General features: G+C 34.9%; 3 protein-coding genes and 1 non-coding gene across 4 annotated transcripts; 3 read left to right on the forward strand and 1 right to left on the reverse strand.

Annotated features, from left to right (window-relative positions):
• Positions 1-637: 637 nt before the first annotated feature.
• Positions 638-4736, forward strand: ube2wa (ubiquitin conjugating enzyme E2 Wa). Its single transcript, XM_051872691.1, has 6 exons — positions 638-702; positions 1269-1360; positions 2213-2315; positions 2405-2560; positions 2647-2722; positions 2863-4736. Exons 1-6 carry the CDS (start codon positions 688-690, stop codon positions 2874-2876), a joined length of 456 nt encoding a protein of 151 aa, XP_051728651.1. The 5' UTR covers positions 638-687; the 3' UTR covers positions 2877-4736.
• A 7555-nt stretch (positions 4737-12291) lies between these two features.
• Positions 12292-15059, reverse strand: rdh10b (retinol dehydrogenase 10b). Its single transcript, XM_051865908.1, has 6 exons — positions 14446-15059; positions 13679-13914; positions 13468-13566; positions 13210-13355; positions 12951-13082; positions 12292-12870 (listed from the first exon to the last, which is right to left on the reverse strand). Exons 1-6 carry the CDS (start codon positions 14744-14746, stop codon positions 12747-12749), a joined length of 1038 nt encoding a protein of 345 aa, XP_051721868.1. The 5' UTR covers positions 14747-15059; the 3' UTR covers positions 12292-12746.
• A 107-nt stretch (positions 15060-15166) lies between these two features.
• rpl7 (ribosomal protein L7) lies at positions 15167-18739 on the forward strand. Its single transcript, XM_051865923.1, has 7 exons — positions 15167-15230; positions 15797-15899; positions 16022-16188; positions 16389-16526; positions 17788-17897; positions 17990-18207; positions 18680-18739. Exons 1-6 carry the CDS (start codon positions 15217-15219, stop codon positions 18196-18198), a joined length of 741 nt encoding a protein of 246 aa, XP_051721883.1. The 5' UTR covers positions 15167-15216; the 3' UTR covers positions 18199-18207; positions 18680-18739.
• On the forward strand, positions 16230-16320 carry LOC127507205 (small nucleolar SNORD12/SNORD106). Its single transcript, XR_007928282.1, has one exon. It is a non-coding gene; the product is annotated as a small nucleolar SNORD12/SNORD106 (small nucleolar RNA).
• Positions 18740-18743: the final 4 nt, after the last annotated feature.

Genomic DNA, 18743 nt, shown 5'->3' on the forward strand with positions numbered 1-18743 from the left:
AATTCAATAATATAATTTACATTTGCTATTTCCTACACTGCTTTTAACATATAATTTAAGCACAGGCTACATTTTAACGCTTTATAAGTTGCAAAAATTAAATTTCATATTTTTATTTTTGTTTTCATCACCTTTGTTCTAATCCGCCAAATGGACAATAAAACCAAAATGGATAAACATCTCGTTCTCATCAAACAGCCAGGAAATGGCTCGACACAAAGCCTAGACATAAGTTCTTCTGTGCACATATAAATTCGCGTGCTGTGAAATACTAATTTATCGTATTAAATAATAATTTACATGGCATCTGCTCTCACACCTTCCCCTAGTCTACGTATTTAGCTACTTTACAGTGAAGATCAAGCAATGCTGACTGCAACATTTGACAAGTTTTATAGCAGCAATCGAGCTTTGGTCTCCCAGTTGAAATTACGCATAATTTGCGTACTTTGCACATCATGTTACAATACAATTGTTTTGTAGTTTCTTATGAAAAATAGTATTTTACACTATTTTATCTTATAAAAGAGGATTTTAGCATGTTCACCTGTAGTGCCTTCCCCTACACATTGTTTCAAACTGTGAATGTTGTTGTGCATTGCGGTTCCGTGGAAAAAAAAAAAAAAAAAAAAAAAAAAACGATCAGACGTCATTCGGCCAATCGCCTCTCTACAGGGGCTTTCCATCATGGCGTCTATGCAGGTGAGTGTCTTCCTACATACACAAGAAACTATTTTCAAATAACAATGTAAACCGTTTTTTTTTTTTTACATACATAGCTGTGACACGTACCGGGGTTTGTCCTGTGTCCCTGCCTGTGGTGATCCGAACACAGGACAGTCAATTGTTTCATTCGTACGCACATTTGTTTACTTTGTAAGCTAACGTTCAGTCAGTCTGACAGCCTAACAAACTCTGTGCCGTCACATCACAGTTGTGGCGGTAGAAGACGATACTTGTAAACGGGATGTGAAACGACAATTATTATGTGGCAGAGTTCTTCCGGAGCTGTAAACAACTGTAATGGTGCTTAATCGCTAGTTTCTATAGCATTGCGAATCGTTTGTTTGACTAGCTCGGTGTTAGCAGTCTGCTTGCTAGTTGTATTTTCCAGTACTTTTCAGACATTTGGATTTAATAAAGATGAATGGTTTAAAATCACACACTGTGCGTTTAAAATGATGAATTAGTAGTTTAAAATGATGTAAAGGGGCTGTCCTGTATTTACTTTAAGTTGTGCCTTAACTCAAGTTATTTTCACTTCCTAGAAGCGATTACAAAAGGAGTTGATGGCATTGCAAAGTGATCCACCTCCTGGAATGACACTAAATGAGAGAAGTGTCCAGAACACAATCACTGAGTAAGTTGTAAGATGTGCAAATAAGGAAGACCAAGCAGTCAGTTCAATTGCGGCTGGATTATATTTTTGACAGTTTGCAACCTTTCCTTAAAGTAGACATGAAAATTCATCTATTTTATAAAAGCATGTTATAGATCTTATTGTAAACAATTCATCTGTGCATGTTTCTTTTTCCTTTTTTAAATTTGACCTTGTAATGTTTAATAAAATTGTCATACTGGATCTTCCGGTGAAAACAAAAGATTTTATGTCAGATTCTCCCATCATTTAGTCCACTTAAACCCCACCTCTGCAAGCTCACATTTATCTTCCCCCACTTTTGAAAAACAAATGAAAATATTTTTAATGAAACCTGAGAGATTTCTGTCCTCCATTGAAAGTCCTTGTAACCAAATATTTTTCATAAAGAGATCATTTCTGAAGAGAAACAGTTGCTTTATGAACAGATTTAATTTAGACTTTTATTTTAAACTTTGACCAACACGCATAAAATAGAGCACTTTAAATACGATAAACAGACTTTTAAACATGCTTGCGTGAGCAAACCTTATTTATTTTGCATGTGTTGTTGTTGTTTTTTTTATTTTTTTTTATGAACTTTTTGAATCATCAAAGTTTTGGTGGAAAGGACTCTAAATCGAGGGACAGAAATCGCTCAGGTTTCATTAAAATATCTTTATTTGTGTTTTATGAGTTTAAAACGATGACATGAGGGTGAGTAAATGATGCCAATTTTCATGTCTGGGTGCCTTTAAACCATTTAAACCAGTTAATTTCTGTATTGAATGGGTTCATTTTTATGAATTTGAATCAAAGCAATGAATCAATGGGTGTATTTTTGTGTTTGTCTAGGTGGTTAATAGATATGGAAGGTGCTCCAGGTACTCTTTATGAAGGGGAAAAGTTTCAACTCCTGTTCAAATTCAGTGGTCGATATCCTTTTGATTCACCTCAGGTAAATTATGAATCTTCTTAAATATGTTGTTTTGGTTTTTTTTGGTATCAAAGCTGAATGCTTGTTGCTAATAAATATTGTTTCTATAGGTAATGTTCACTGGAGAGAATATACCCATCCATCCGCACGTCTATAGCAACGGTCACATCTGTTTATCTATTTTAACGGAAGACTGGTCACCAGCTCTGTCTGTGCAATCTGTTTGTTTAAGCATTATCAGCATGCTGTCAAGCTGCAAAGAAAAGGTAAACTTAACCTTTTAGATTATCAAATCGGAAAAGGTAAATAAAATTCATTATGGTTGTCTAATGAGCTGTTGTTGTTTTTTTAGAGACGTCCTCCAGATAACTCATTTTATGTAAAGACATGTAATAAGAATCCAAAGAAAACTAAGTGGTGGTATCATGGTGAGTGTATCCCATTATCTTCTCTGTTACTTCTTTTCATGTGAGTTTGTATTGAAGCAGATAAGATCAAATAACTTAGTTTTCTTTGCTCTTTCTGTATACTCATTTCATGCCTCCTCCTTTTTTTGTTTGTTTTACAGATGATACATGCTAGTATAAACACCATTTTGATATATAAACAGACTTTTCCAAGTGCATCAAGTACTTTATGATACAGTCTTTGGGTTAAGACTGAACCAGCAGACCCTGGGATGGTGATTTATGTATGTCTTAGGCGTACACTTCTGCTGACTGCAAGAAGTGCATAAAACTGCAGGAATGTAACCCATCCGGCAAGTATATTTTGATGGAAGCAAGATGTGGGCATTTTTTCTTTTTTAAAATCGGTTATTTGATTTACGTTGTATTGTTTTCTTTCATAAACTTCTAAGGGTTTTCACTGTTTGTGCAATAATATCTTCAATGTGGGTTTGGAATTAAAGGGATCATGACATGAGAAATCAAATTTGCTTTGATCTTTTGACATATGAGGTCTTTGTACCATTAAAACATCCTGCAAGTTTCATATCTTAAAATGTACTCCTCATTATAAACAAAGCATTGATATAATCAAGCTCCAAAATTGGCTTGTTCTAAGACCTCAACTAATAGTTGTACATCATTGCACCATAGGCCCCGCCCACTGGCATTCAGTGGCTTAATGGCTGACATTTGCCTACACTGGATGTGCATCAAAAGCAAATAGAACCCATTATAATCACTGATGCTGTCTACACTGGATACAGTATACAGATGTGCATTCAGTTTCTGACGTACTCCACGTGCTTGAGTCTGTCGACAACAGGACAAATGGAAGATCTCTGTATAGACTCCCAGCTTCGGAAACAAGTGAATGGTTTATTTTAATAGCGTCCTGGATCGCGTCTGAGGATTATGTTTGTTCAGAGCATTTTGTTTTGTCAGCGAAGCATGGTGTAATGGAGAGTTTGCAAAGAAACTTGTTGAAAGATGAAGCAGCCAACTTTATTAGATCTGAAAGTAGCTGCATCACAAAACGCAAGTAAATTATTTCATAATGCTTTGTCTGTAAGTGACGATTTTATATGAATGCTTTCACCACTTACTCGCATGCAATAGTGAATGGGCATTGATACTGTTTCCTATGCAGTGACGTTAGCCAATAATAATAGTGGCTGTTTACTGACACGCCCTAAAAATGGAGCCGCCTCTTAAAAACGGAGGGCCAGAATGAAGGTTGGAAATAACATTTTTTCCATATATATATATTGTGCAGAAACACTTTATTAACTTTATAAGTGAACCTCAAAGAACATATTAAAGAGTAAAGTAAAATAAAAATAAAAAATCTATGTCATGACCCCTTTAACAGAAAACTATTGTAATGTAATGGATCAATAATCAAAAGCAGAGACAGATGTTTATTTTCTCCTTGCTTGGTTATGCACTGTGAAATTCAAACAGGGCACATTTGTTCATGAATATTTTATCTATATACTTAAAAAACATAGTTTCTTTTAAAACAAAACTATAGGTGTCCTGCACCTTTGGTCCTTATTCCCTAATAAGCCATTTAAGTTGAATTTTGTAGCTGGGTTTGCTGTATAGTACTATTCTGATAAATGTCATATTTACAGATATGTACAGATTAGATGCAGGGTGTTGATCATATTATATGATCGTAAGGGTAATTTGGAATTACACAAAGAAATGCTTTATGGGTTAAGGTTTAAGCACTGGCTTTATATATAGACCCACATTTTGTGTAGTTAAAATGAGAGATAACTTTTTAGGCATAATCACTTTATCTTTTATGTGAAGCTCTAGTTATATTAAAATGGTCTGTTTGATTTATTGGTTGTATCCTGCTGTGCTGGGTAAGATTCTTTTAAAAAGTTAGCTTTAGAAAACATAAAGTTTGTCTTCATTGTTTTGTTAAAACTTTATTTAACTTTATTTAAAACAAATGTTCTTATTAAAGTAATATATTTTGAAATCCTGTCATGTATTTTAATTAGACTACTTTATAAATGCATATTGTTTGAATAATGAAGTTATTTTCAAACAGACTGTTTGGTATAAGAGAAGTATGTAAATTACACACTTCAGTATTTACGGTAGCTTGTGATTGAATGCTGATCTGTCCACTAGAGGGAAGTATAGTAATGTCATGTGAGCAGATACATTACATTCACATTCATATTTGTTCAGCAAAGAGGTAAACTACTCATTTACACACTTTTTTTTAATTCAAAGCTACATTTATTTGATCAAAAATTATTAAAGTTTAAAATAAATGTTTTCTATTTTATTACCTTTTAAAATGGAATTTATTCCTGTTGTGTCAAAGCTGAATTTTCAGCATCATTACTCCAGTCTTCAGTGTCACATGATCCTTCAGAAATTATTCTAATATGCTGATTTGATGCTCAAGAGTTGTGCTGCTTAATGATCATGATTTTCTGAGTATAATAGAGTTCAAAAGAGCAGCATTTTTTTATTTATTTTGTAGAAATGTCAGTCTTCACTAACATTAACGGATTCCTGTTGAATAAAAGTATTAATTTCTACTGGAATCCCATGGATCCTATGGATCCCATGCGTTCTGGAAAGCCTGGAAAATTGGTGATTACTTTTCCAGTCCTGGAAAACACATTTATCACTGGCCCAAAACAAAAAACCTTTTGTTATTCTGGTTGACACTCTCTTCACATCCTGATAGCAATTAATAATCGAAGTAGCCTAAATATTACATTCTTTTTTTTTTTTTTTACATATATCTTATGTGGAAGTCTCAGGACCAAAAAATGTTCGTGCAATCATTGCATTCAATCTGATAGAATGTCCTACCTGCCTTGCTCAAAATGCTGGAGTTTTTTTTTTTTTTTTAACGCGAAGATTAGGGTTTTTTCAGGGTTTTCTTTTCTCTTTTTTTCTTTTTTAAATAGTTGAGGACCAAATTACTCAAAATGAAATAAATAAATAATGAATTCAATAAAACAATTAAATGTACCAGTTTATTCTGAAATAATTAAATATGACTTTTTATCCTCACTGGAATTCCAACACATAACTTGCAATATTTTAAAACAACATTCGGCAACTCTAAGATGGCATTCTATGCGTTTGTCGTGTGTGTATATGCTACTGAAGTCTGTCAATCATCATTAGAGCGCCACCCTTAGGCTGAATAACGCAAAGACATTAGAATTGTGCCCAAAGTGTTTCTGATGTGTTTAGCGATTAGAATGTACAGCTTACAAAATGGTTATCATAAATAGCGCTAAGACCCAGAATTTGCCCTACCTAAATTTATGACCAGGAGCCGCTACTGATCATTAAAACAAATATCTGAATATCTGTCTGTTATGATCTCGTGTATAACGACAGTCGGTCCGTGTGAAGTGAATGCGGACTGGAGAGTTCAGCTTCACTGGAGACGCGATCGACAAACTTTAAATCCTTGATTTTAAAATATGCTGCGCTATATCCAGTTTTCCAATATGTCATATTCATCCTATATTTTCCTTGTGCTGTCAAATTAGTATTACCTGTCTTTATCTAAGATATAAGCATGTTTATTTTAAGGATATATTTATTTTTTAATTTAAATTTTCATATTTCTAATTTATTAAATATTAATTAAAATAAATATAAATGATCGACTTTATATTGGCCATCGGCCATCAAAAAAAAAAAAAAAAAAACTTAATTGGTCGACCACTAGTCGATGGCCCTTGGCTTTGTATTGTTGGCAATTTGGCCCTTGGTGAAAACTAATTGAGGAACCCTGCTGTAAACACAGGGAACGGTTTTGTACGGTTCTTAAACACTAATGACACATTCAAAAATACATATAATTTACAGTAAGCTCCTCTCTAGTGTTTTTTTTATAGCTAACTAACAAACTGTGAACATTGGATAACTTTCCTCAGGTAAATGCAAGGTTAAGTGACATTCACAAGTTGTTTTATTGACGTCTTTCCGTCGCTGAAACACTGATTGAGCGATTACACGATACGGATTTTTGTAAGTTGCTGGATCTTTCAACCTTTTGAAGGAAAATGCTAAATTTGAATGCAGGTAATACACTCGGCCACTCTATATCTCTCTCACAATACTCTTCTACATAATGCAGCTTCAATGAACAAAATCAATAGAGAACAAACATATGTTTAGGTTGCTAAGAGTGGTTGCTAAGACTGACGCAGCAATGCCAAAGAACTTTTACTGACAAGAAGTGAAACTCAATAGAATGTTCCATTGCAACACCAGCGCCCAGCAGCAGCGCTTCCGCCATTTTGGGGTGAAAGCGACTCGAAAGTCCACTAGTTTCTATGGCAATATCAGCTGCTTTGTAAAAAAAAAAAAAAAAAACGTATATTAAAGCTGCATTCAACCTAAATGATGACAACACAGAATAACATAGCCTACAATCACTAGTGATCACCAAATCCCTTTAACAGTTTATTTTACAGATTTTGTGTTTAAGTCTTCCACTTTTTTCACAAAACCTTTGCTTTCTAGAAACCCAGTCAGTTTGAAATTCTTTTAAGTTCAAGTATTAGCATTATAAACACTGAATTAATACCAACTTATGAACACATGCATCAGAAAAATTGGGAATGTAGGACAATAAATATATAACAGAATATTAACAGAATATTACTTAACAGTAAACTGTTTTTGCAGTGTTGTCTTATATTAATGTCCGTTAAAGCAAGACTATGTAAACAAAAAAACAGCCACTGTGTCCAAAAGTGGGAATTATGGGATAGCAGACACAGCAATGCATCATGTTCTATAAGATCATGTTTGTAGCTTATATAAACGTATATTTCCCCTGAATCACGCTATAAACATGATGATCTTAACTTTATTAATTATTAATTTACTATTAATAGTAAATATGTAAAGTTGCATAAAATACTCAATAAAGTAGGCTAACTACGTTACCTCAGATGTGTACGTTAATGGTTGGATTCCACAACTGATAATATAAAACATATAGGCTAAGACAATACAACATTTACTGTAGGTGTCATAAAATTTAGGCTACTGAATTTGAGAAATTTTCTATTGCGTTCTTGATTTGGCTGTGAGATTCGCCGATTTTGGATGCGTAAGATGTGATAGATTCTATTGTCCAGTTGGCATTTTCACCCCAAAATGGCTGCCGCGCTACCGAAGCGCCACCTAGTGGCTATTACCCAAAAAGCATCAGAGTTTCGCCTCTTGGGTTCTATTCTTCTTGGGTTTTTCGAACGCGGCTTAACCAATCAGAATCAACGGAACTATCCGTTTTATAATAATTACTTAATTGTTTCAGAATGAACTGGTAGGCTACATTTTATGGTTGTTTTAGTGAATTCATTATTTATTTAATTATTTAATTTTGAGTAATTTGGTCCTCCATATACTAGTCATCAAAAGTGATTCTTATAGTATTTTGGAGGTATGTTTTCTATGTTCTTGAAGTGCGTTTTATTTTTGTGAATCATCTATCCAGACTAAATAATGATAGTGAGCTAACTAAATAAAAATTAGTCTGGAATGTTTCTGAACTGTTTATACAGATGTGATTCTAAAGTCCTTTGTCTGATGAACAGTACAGTCATCGGTTTTTCTCTTCCATCAGACGGAATTCAATGCTTATTTTCCTCGTAGGATATCTGCTCTTTTGAAATATGTCTGTGACATCATCGCATTGGCAATGTAATGGTATCATCCAAATGAGCATGGTGGGAGTGGGTGTCATTTCCTGGTAAAGGGAACGGGATTAGCTGTGGATCAGTGATCTCTCATGCTTGTTCATTTACAGGGGAGTTAACAGAGCAGGTCTGAGCCTATTAGTCAGAGGGTCTACTTATGGGGGAGCCCAACAGGGGAGCTGTCTGCCAAACCAACATTACTGGCAGTTATGCAAATACTATGAACTAAAACTCTTTTGTTTTTTCATTTGATAAAACAGGAATATTGCAAATCAAAAAATGCTAACAAACTATTTTTTATGATAACAAAACTTAGTTGTTTCTTAAGATTTTTTGCTGCAAACACCCACAGCTAAATTAGGTGGAGGTTAAGATGAATGTGTAACTTGTTAAATATGATCTCAAAGCAATTAATAGTGAATCAAAATAATCGTCAGTGCATAATTAATAACTGATACAACAGATTCCAGTGAAAGCACATCACAAACACCTTACAATGAGACCAATCAATCTTTTATGCTGTCATCTCTAATTAGGGATATGCTGCATACTTTTTGAGTTTGTACAAAGGGTTCATTATTGTTTTGTGGTATTTAGGCTGAAAGTGGAGTTATCTAACCAACAGACAGGCGTCACTTGTTGGCTTTTATTCACTGAATTGTCAGTGCATGTTCATGGTTTTTGTTAGGCTGTGACATGAAACAATGTTTAGTAACACTGACATATTAATAATCTGTATGGAGTAAGATTACATAATGTCATTTGGATCATTTCAACACTTTCACAACATTAAAGAGAAAAAAAAATCATGAAAAAAATGTTTATTTTTTTAACTCTTTTTGGTTACCACTTCCTACTGTAAATATGTTTCTGCAGGCGGTGTGAACTAAAGACCAACTCTACTGTGAGCTCATTCCTGATTTGACTATCACTGACAATTGAGAGAAATCCCATTTTCCCTTTGGCCAGGAACAAGTGAATGTATTTAGAATCAGTCTGATAGCATTTGGATGTGATTCCCAGCTTCTCTCATTCCATTGATAAGGATGTCTGATATTTCTCTCCGATGGTCACTGGTATTTCCGCAAGTGAGTGGGCAGGGAAAGACTCATTCGTCGGCTATTCATTATGTAATTACATCCATACAGGGGTGTTGGTGATAGGGCTGGGTGTAGGGTGGCAGAGGATAAATTACTTGTGCATACAATTTATAAATGAAAGCTAAAATGATTATTGTGGTTTTAACAGTAAAAGACTAATAATGCTAAGGGAAAAATCTGTTACTTGGTTAAAGTTTCCGGTAACACTTTACAATAATGTTCATTAGTTAAACATTAGTTAATTAACTAACATGAACTAACCATGAGCAATACATTTGTTACTGTATTTACTAATCTTCGTTGACATTAATGAAAATACAGTTGTTCATTGTTTGTTCATGTTAGTTCACAGGGCATTAACTAATGTTAACAAGATTTTAATAATGTATTAGTAAATGTTGAAATTAACATTAACAAAGATTAATAAATGCTGCATAAGTGCAGTTCATTATTAGTTCATGTTAACTAATGTAGTTAACTAATAAACCCTTATTGTAAAGTGTTACCAAGTTTCCTTACTATATAATATATAATAACTGTAATAGATCTAACACTCTTATTTATAGTAATTTTATAGTAAAATACTGTTAAATTTACAGTTTTAAAAGTGAAAAAGAACAAGTCATTGTATAATTTACAGTAAAAACCTTAAAATTTTGGTCTATAATATTTACCTTCTCAGCTTGTGATGAGCTTTGATTCGTCATGTGACTTTAACATTATATCAGTTAATGAAAAGTTTTTTTTTTTTTTTTATTGTAAATTTAAGTTCTGCAAAACCTGAAATGTTGCTGTGAATTTCACTTTTTTTTTTTTTTTGTAACAATGACGGTTTAAGGTTCAAGGTTATTTTATTTATATAGCACATTTAAAAACAGCAAACATGGCTGACCAAAGTCTGAACAAAAAAAAGAAAACACAAAGCAAACCATACATTCATACCAGACACTCACAATGAATTAAAAGCTAAGGGAAAAAAATAGGTTTTAAGAGAAGATTTAAAAACGGTTAAAAACTGTGCCGATCTGATATAGGCAGGGAGGCTGTTCCACAGCCTAGGGCCAGCAATAGCAAAGGCTCTATCTCCTCTATGCTTCAATCATGATCTGGGGACAGAGAGAAGTCTCTTATCACCGGACCTCAGATTTCGTGTGGGTTTGTAGGGATAGAGTAGCTCAGACAAAAAGCTCGGTGCCTGTTATTTAAAGATTTAAAAACAAAAAGAAGAATTTTAAATTCATTTCTAAAATGCATGAGTAACCAATGCAGCGATTTCAAGATTGGAGTAACATGATCAAATTTGTGTTTTCTTTTGAGGCATTTTGCACTAATTGGAGAAGAGCGATAGAGGATTTGGATATGCCATAAAAGTAAAGAGAGTTGCAGTAATCCAAGCGAGATGTAATAAGGGCATGGTTCGCAATCTCTAAAGTTTTCTCAGAGAAAGAGGATTCAATCTTAGAGAGAATACGTAGCTGAAAAAACCAATAACTAATCAAAGAATGTATTTGTTTTTCAAATTTGATGTTCTGATCCCAAAAAACACCTACGTTTTTAATGCAGGATGAGGTAAAAGGAGCAGGGTAGTCCAGGTCAATGCTTCTGTTCCCAGAGCTATCATAGGGGCCAAAGACTATAACCTCGGTTTTTGATTCATTCAAAAACAAAAAATTTTGAGAGAACCACATTTTCACTTCATCTAGGCGTGCAAAAAAGAGATTCCAGATCAGCATGTATATTGCATTTCAGAGGTAAATAAATTTGGGTATCATCTGCATAGCAGTGAAATACACCATGCTTTCTGAAAATGGAGCCCAGAAGTAAATACAGAGAAAAAAGAATGGGTGCAAGAATTGAACCCTGCGGTACTCCACAAGAGGCGATGAAGAAAAATTACCCAATCTGACAGAGAAACTTCTATTTGTTAATAAGATTTAAACCAACTGAGAACAGTTCCCTGAATGCCCACAAAACATTCTAGTCGGGATAGGAGAATTTTATGATCGACTGTATCAAAAGCCGAGGCTAACAGTATCAGCTGTACAGTAATGGACAGCTGTATTTTTATAAATGTTAACAAAGATTAATAAATGCATAAAGTATGTCATGTTCATTGCAATTGAACAATTTACAGATTTTTACATTTAAATCAAGTTATGCAATAAAAATTATAATTTTCTTATTTCAGCAATGTTTTCTCTGCATTAAATGCTGTTGGTTTTTTCAGTGTATTTTAAAAAGATAATGTTCACATCCTTTCCCTTAGGGGCCCTATCAATCTGTAAAGAATTTGCATGTATTTTCAGTTACATGATAATACTTTCATGATTTTACATAATATATTAATAATTTTAATAGACCTGCTTTGTGCCTTAAACTGGCCTCAAAGATTATTAACAAGGAACATTATTACTGAGATTATAGCTGCTTATTAGCTGTTAAATGCTTTGGAATGTTTCCTGCAGTTAAATGTATAGAGTACTGGGAAGTACCATTCAAAGTGGAGAAGATGCAAATGATGGAAACAATAAATTTACTGCTATAGAATGTTTTTTTTTTTCTCCCCACATGGGTGACCCTTGTATCTTTCCTAATTTTTATATCTTAATCAAACTTTCATGACCACATTTTAGGCACAGATTGAACATCAACCTTGATTGCGCACAAAAAACAAAAACCTGTGCCTTTATCACTTAGCACTACTTTAAACAGAGAAAAAAAATAAATTGGACACTGTACATGAATATATGAAGATTGTTTATTTAACAATAAGCACTTATGGCATTTTCTGCTAATCTTTTGTCTTAATCATTGGTGTAATCCAAATCATCAACACATCAAGACCACAAGAGGCAACAAGAAGAAATACTTTCAATACATGTAGTGCATGTTGTAGTGTTATTAGGAGGATAAAACCTCTAAAGTGACAAAGTCATGGAATGCTGAGAGAAAAGCAACAATACATGACAAATAAAATGTGAATACATATAAATAGGTGACAGGCCTTCTTATGCAATCTTACAGTAACAACATTTAATAATTAAAACTAATCACTAAATGTGTTCTACATTTGTAATTTTTGCAATTTCAAATTTGACAGCAAAATGTCATCAGAAAAAAAAACTTGTAATGTACAGCTTTCATCGTTCCAGAGGAACTACACAGAATTTAGCAGCACTGCTCAGTCAGAACCAGTTAGATTCCAGTCTTTGATTCATTGTTGTTCGTGGACTCCTTCCGTTGAGCCAGAAAGGGGTACATGCACTTGTCAGCGCCGATAAATCTGTACATGCATACAATGGCGTCAAACGGCAAAATGCTGCAAGATATAAGAGATTAAAGACCATTATACATATACCCATTAAATAAAACAAGAATATCATCACATATTATACTTACGTTTTCATAAAGGTGACCATGTACATGACGCGTGGCGTGCAGATCATTGCTTGGTTTGTTAGTATGGCTCTCATGGCCTGTTTTACACAGTACTCCGGCTTTAGCGGTGGAAAAAGTGGAGCCATTTCCTTCCTGTTTAAAAAGATTGTAAGGGAACAATTATAATTAGTACATGTCTTGCCATCAGAAGTAAATTAAAGATATTTAGTAAAAAAAAAAAAAAAAAAAAAAAAAAAAAAAAAAAAAAAACTAAACAAACCTAATTTTGCAGCCTTTGAACATGCCAGTGTCAACTAAAAAAGGACAGACAAGCGTCATCTTTATTCCATCTTTATCAGCTGCTTTCAGTTCGTGGCTCAAAGACTCATGGAAGCCTATGGCTCCAAACTTGCTTGCACAATAATCCTACAATAAAGGAGAAACGAATTGTTTACTGACCTGCAAAAGCATCTTTGCAACATATTGTAGTAAATGATACTTAGATACAAGATGAAAAAAGTGACACTTTTCTTTTTACCTCCACACCAGCAGTAGTGAACAAGCCCAGTGAACTAGCAACAGTTACGATGTGTCCGTGATTCAGCTCCAGCATCTTGGGAAGAAAAGCCTTTGTAGTCTGCGAATATAAATGTATACAGAATCAAAAGATGAACACACACACACACACAAAAAAAAGTGTAAATATAAAAACTTGACATTAATGGTGCTGATCAAAGCCACATACTGACCCAGAAGTGAGCATGGCAGTTGACCATCATAGTCCTTTCGATAAGCTCGTCTGGGCACTCAAGAAGATGACGTCCTGAGACCACTCCAGCATTATTGATTAACAGGTCGATGTTGCCCACCTCTTTGCGCACCTTCTCTGCAGTCGAATACACACTCTCGCGTTTACCGACGTCACAAACATATGTGTAAACTTTCAGCTGGAACAGAGGCAACTCTTGAACACTATCTGAAGACCCTGTAAGAAAAAAAAAGGAATAAATTTGATAACAGAACAGTATTGCAAACATTTGACCCATTTAATATAAAATCAATTTTAAAACTGAATATTGGGTATTACTGACCAAAACACTAAATTCTCATCAGCTACCAGTAATAAAGCACATACTTTAACAAAGTCTAAAACTTTTTAAAGTCATTTAGTTTGTTTTATTGGGTTATGTATTTCCTGGGAAAATCTGGGATTAAATTGGTTAAGAAATCGTTTTAGTTACCCTGAACTAACAAGGAAAAATACTTCAAAAGCACTTCAACATTTACTAATACGTTAATAAAATCAAAAGTTGTATCGGTCAATATTTAATGAAACCGAGCTAACACGAACTAACAGTTGTAATAAACACGGTAACAAGTGTATTACTTTAACTAATGTTAACTAATAGGACTTTATTGTACTGTATTACATTTAAAAAAAAAAAAAAAAAAAAAAAAAAGTCCTGTGGAAGAATAAACAAATGGGGAAGAAAGGGTAGTTTACCACTAAACTCACCAGCGGAGGGGTTCATTTCTCTGTAAATGTCACGCACCATCTCTGCGGTCTCTTCGTTAGCCTGTCGGTTGATGTCCCACAAAACAAGGATCGCTCGTCTACGGGCAAACTCCAGTGCAAAGAGCCGCCCGAGACCGCTTCCAGCACCGGTAATAACACACACCTGGCCCTCCACACTCTTCTCCCGTGGACGAATAAACCATTTACCACCGGCCAGCACAAACGACCAGATTATTTTAAAAGTGACCACGAATAATTCAGTAACGATATTCATGATGTGTGCGTGCCGTTGTGTTTCCATTCGCCAAACAAATTACAGCAATATTCAGTTCCAACAGCAAAGAAAGAAATCAAACCGCAGATGTGCTCAGAGAACAACCCTGTCGAGCAGCAGACAAAATCCGGACCCCTCAGCTTCCAAGACGGAATGAAATCTGCCCATAACAGTGTGTTTTTGTGGCTCTCCAGCTCTTTAAATATGATCAGAATCCCTTGACTTCATAACTTTCCACTCGTGTGTCCGCCTGCTATGCAAAGTAGTCATCATATCTATATGCACTGTTATCAGCCTAAGTATTTCTCAACATAATGCATTTTAAGGATAAAACATCAATTCAACCAGAACTTCTCTTAAAAGTAAAATAATTACGGTATTAATTTTTTAAATGCAGGCAATATATCTAGAGACCCAATAGATAACCGGAAGTATGAAGGACCTACCTTATAAGACCTCACCGCGCATGCGTAGAAGCCTCTTTTACTGTGGGGATAATGGCGGGTGAAACGTAAGTTGGATACCGTGCTATTTGAATCTTCTTCCATCGGATTAAATATAGCTCATACGATGTTGTTCGGAGTCTTAATGAGCAATATGTGAATATTAAAGTACAATGATGGGAAAATTAGCAGTATGGGGCAATGATGAATCCATAAATTTCAGATGAATGTCGTGTAGTCTGCCGGGTTCATTCCGTTGAGCAACGTGTGAAAAAGCTGTTAATGTAATAACATTAAAACGTTCCCGAATAAGCATTTTGTACAAAAATGTGTTCTGTAGATATGAAATGGACTTGTTCAATCCAATATTTATTAAATGTCATTAGCTAATTGCTAACTTGAGGCGAAAGCATGATGCTATTCTGCTAGTATTTTTATATACACAAGTTTTAGTCTCAGATTATAGTGTCATATATTGTGTATAATATATATATTATCTGGGTTGTGTAGTTTAAACATAGGTTGTGCCTTTTTTTTTTTTTTAACGTGACATAGTTGTCATTATGATAGTCCGCTCTGCAGGCCTAATGCTCTTACCAGGGAAATGACAAATGTGCTACCTTTTTTTTATTAGAAAGAAGAAGGTTCCCTCAGTCCCCGAAAGCCTCTTGAAGAGGCGACAGCGGTTTGCTGCCATCAAGGCCGTGCGTCTAAAGAAGGCGATGGCTGACAAGAAGGTTGGTGGTTTAGAATTTACTTGCAAGCTTTGTTGTTTATAAACAGATGTCAACATAATATTGATTAAAAAAGCATCAGCATAGAGCCCAAATTGAGAATGCATGTCTTCTCTCACCTATAGGCTCGCAAAGTCACCAGGAAACTCATCTTCAAGAGAGCTGAAGCTTACCACAAGGAATACAGGGAGATGTACAGGCGTGAAATCCGCATGAACAGGATGGCTCGCAAGGCAGGCAACTACTATGTCCCAGCTGAGCCCAAACTGGCATTTGTCATCAGGATCAGAGGGTAAATTTTCCACTTTCAAATGATCTGCCATGTTGTCACATATGGTGGTTAATGATGTTGTTCTTTTTTCCCCGTCTTATCGACCATGGTGATTCCTCTTGAAAAATAAGCCAAATATTCTGAAACCACTATTGCATAGTATTAATATTAGTGAAACTGTCTTTTGAAAGTTGTTGATGGGATACGTTGTCTTTCCTCAGTATCAATGGTGTCAGCCCCAAAGTCCGCAAGGTGCTTCAGCTGCTCCGTCTCCGCCAGATCTTCAATGGTGTCTTTGTCAAACTGAACAAGGCTACCATCAACATGCTCCGAATTGCAGAGCCCTACATTGCCTGGGGGTATGTAAAGCTGTGTTTTGGGTTGAACATGTAAAAACTGTGAATGTCCAAGGTGTATTTATAACAGTCTTACGGTTCAAGGTACACTATTGTTTGAAAAGTTAGGGTCAGTAGGGTTTTTTTTCTTTTCTTTGTTTGATGCCTTGGTGAGCATAAGAGACTTCTTTTAAAAACAAGCATACTGACCCCAAAATTTTGAACGTTAGTGTATGCTTGGCTCAAAAATTAAAGTTTGTAATCACCCTCATATTGCTCCTAACCAATATGACCAATATGAGAAGTTTAATGGATTGGTCTTTTATATAATAAAAGTGAAAGGGGACTCTGGCTTCCAGACTCTAAATATTTGAGAGCTTTAATTTGTCATTACATGACCAGTTGGCTTTGACATCAGATCTAACATGGACCCATCAATGGTGTCATAATTTGAATGCGTTGTCTGTCTCTTGCACAAAGCTATTGTGTGGCTTCAGAAGATTTTAAATATACATGAGAACATGAGCATAACATAAAAATTAGTCACATGGGCCACTTTTTTTGGTGGTGGTGCTTAGTCATTTGTCATTCCCCATTCCCTTTTTTCCCGTGGAAAAGAGTGGCCGTTATCCCAATACTTCCTGTTCAGTGGAAGAATCATTTGGGAGCCGAGTAAGTTCACCCAAAAATGAAAATTGTCATCAGTTACTCATTTTCGTGTCATTCCAAACCCACAAGATTTTTGTTCATCTTTGGAACACAAATATTTTTTTTTTAATGTTTATGTGAATAAAAGCCAAAATTAATTTAAAGAGATTGTACATTAAATCTATTTGAATCAAGTCTTCTGAAGTGATGATAGTTTTATGCTGAACAGATTTGTCCTTAAACGATCATGTCTCTTCAGAAGATTAAACCATAGTTTTATTTTATGATTTCTTTATAAACATTTGGGTGAATAGACTTTCAATGGAGGGACAGAAATCTCTGATTTCATTTAAAAATCTCCTTTTGTGTTTTGAAGATGAAAAGTCTTGTGGTTTTAGAATGACATGAGATTAAATAAATTGACTAAATCACTATGAGGTTCTTATGTGAAATGTAATGTGTTGCCATGATACAGTGGCTGAATTCAGAACCACGTATCACTTACCATTTCTGCCATAGAAAGATATTATGAAATTAGTATGAGTAGTATGTGGCTCCGAATACAGCAACTGTCACATAAACATGTTAAGATTATCTTTACCTGCTTGCTAAAGCCCAATTTTGTTTTTGTTTTTAGGTACCCCAACCTTAAATCTGTGCGTGAGCTCATCTACAAGCGTGGATTCGGCAAGATCAAGAAGCAGCGCATTGCACTCACAGACAACTCCCTTATCGAGAAGACCCTTGGTAAGACCAGGCAGTGCACACCCTGATTGAACGCTAGGTATTACAGTAGTAGCGTTTATTAGGATCCAGTCACATGATTTGCATATATCCAGGTCAGTGTGGAATCATCTGCGTTGAGGATCTCATTCATGAGATCTACACGGTTGGAAAGAACTTCAAGGCTGCAAACAACTTCCTCTGGCCATTCAAACTGTCCTCTCCTCGTGGTGGCATGAACAAGAAGACCACCCACTTTGTCGAGGGAGGTGATGCAGGAAATAGGGAGGACCAGATCAACAGACTCATCAGGAGAATGAACTAAGAACATTAGGTGAGCACCTGACTGCAACAGATGGCTAGTTCTTTATAAGTGTGACAATTATGCATTTGCATTCAACTTTGCATACTGGCAATTTGTGTGATTCAGGTTATTTGTAGATCGAAAAGTGTTACATGAGTATTTGTGTTATGGAATAACTATTACATTTGCTATAATACGTCAATCAACAATTACAGTAGTGTTGTAGTACTTTTTTCATAGTTAATTTTTATACTGTGTGCTGTTTATTGTATTTATTCATCTCAGAAGCATGGCCTTTAGGTATTACTTCCTTGATACTGATGTTCATAATTGTACTGGTTAAACCCATAGTAGGGAAAAGGTTTGGATATATTCTCTAAAAGGCCTGTTGGGAATGAGACCTGTTTAAAGTAAATGTTAGGGGGAAAAATGTCTTTGTGTTTGACTAACTGCCTCAAGTTGAACTTTTAATCTAAAACTTGTTTTTGATTTGTCTCTACAGGTTTTTTGGAACATTTCTGCTGTTGGTCTGTGTGAAAATAAATAAAATCATTTACACAAACACT

Source organism: Ctenopharyngodon idella, chromosome 2 (genome assembly GCF_019924925.1).
Source record: "Ctenopharyngodon idella isolate HZGC_01 chromosome 2, HZGC01, whole genome shotgun sequence".
NCBI lineage: Eukaryota > Metazoa > Chordata > Actinopteri > Cypriniformes > Xenocyprididae > Ctenopharyngodon > Ctenopharyngodon idella.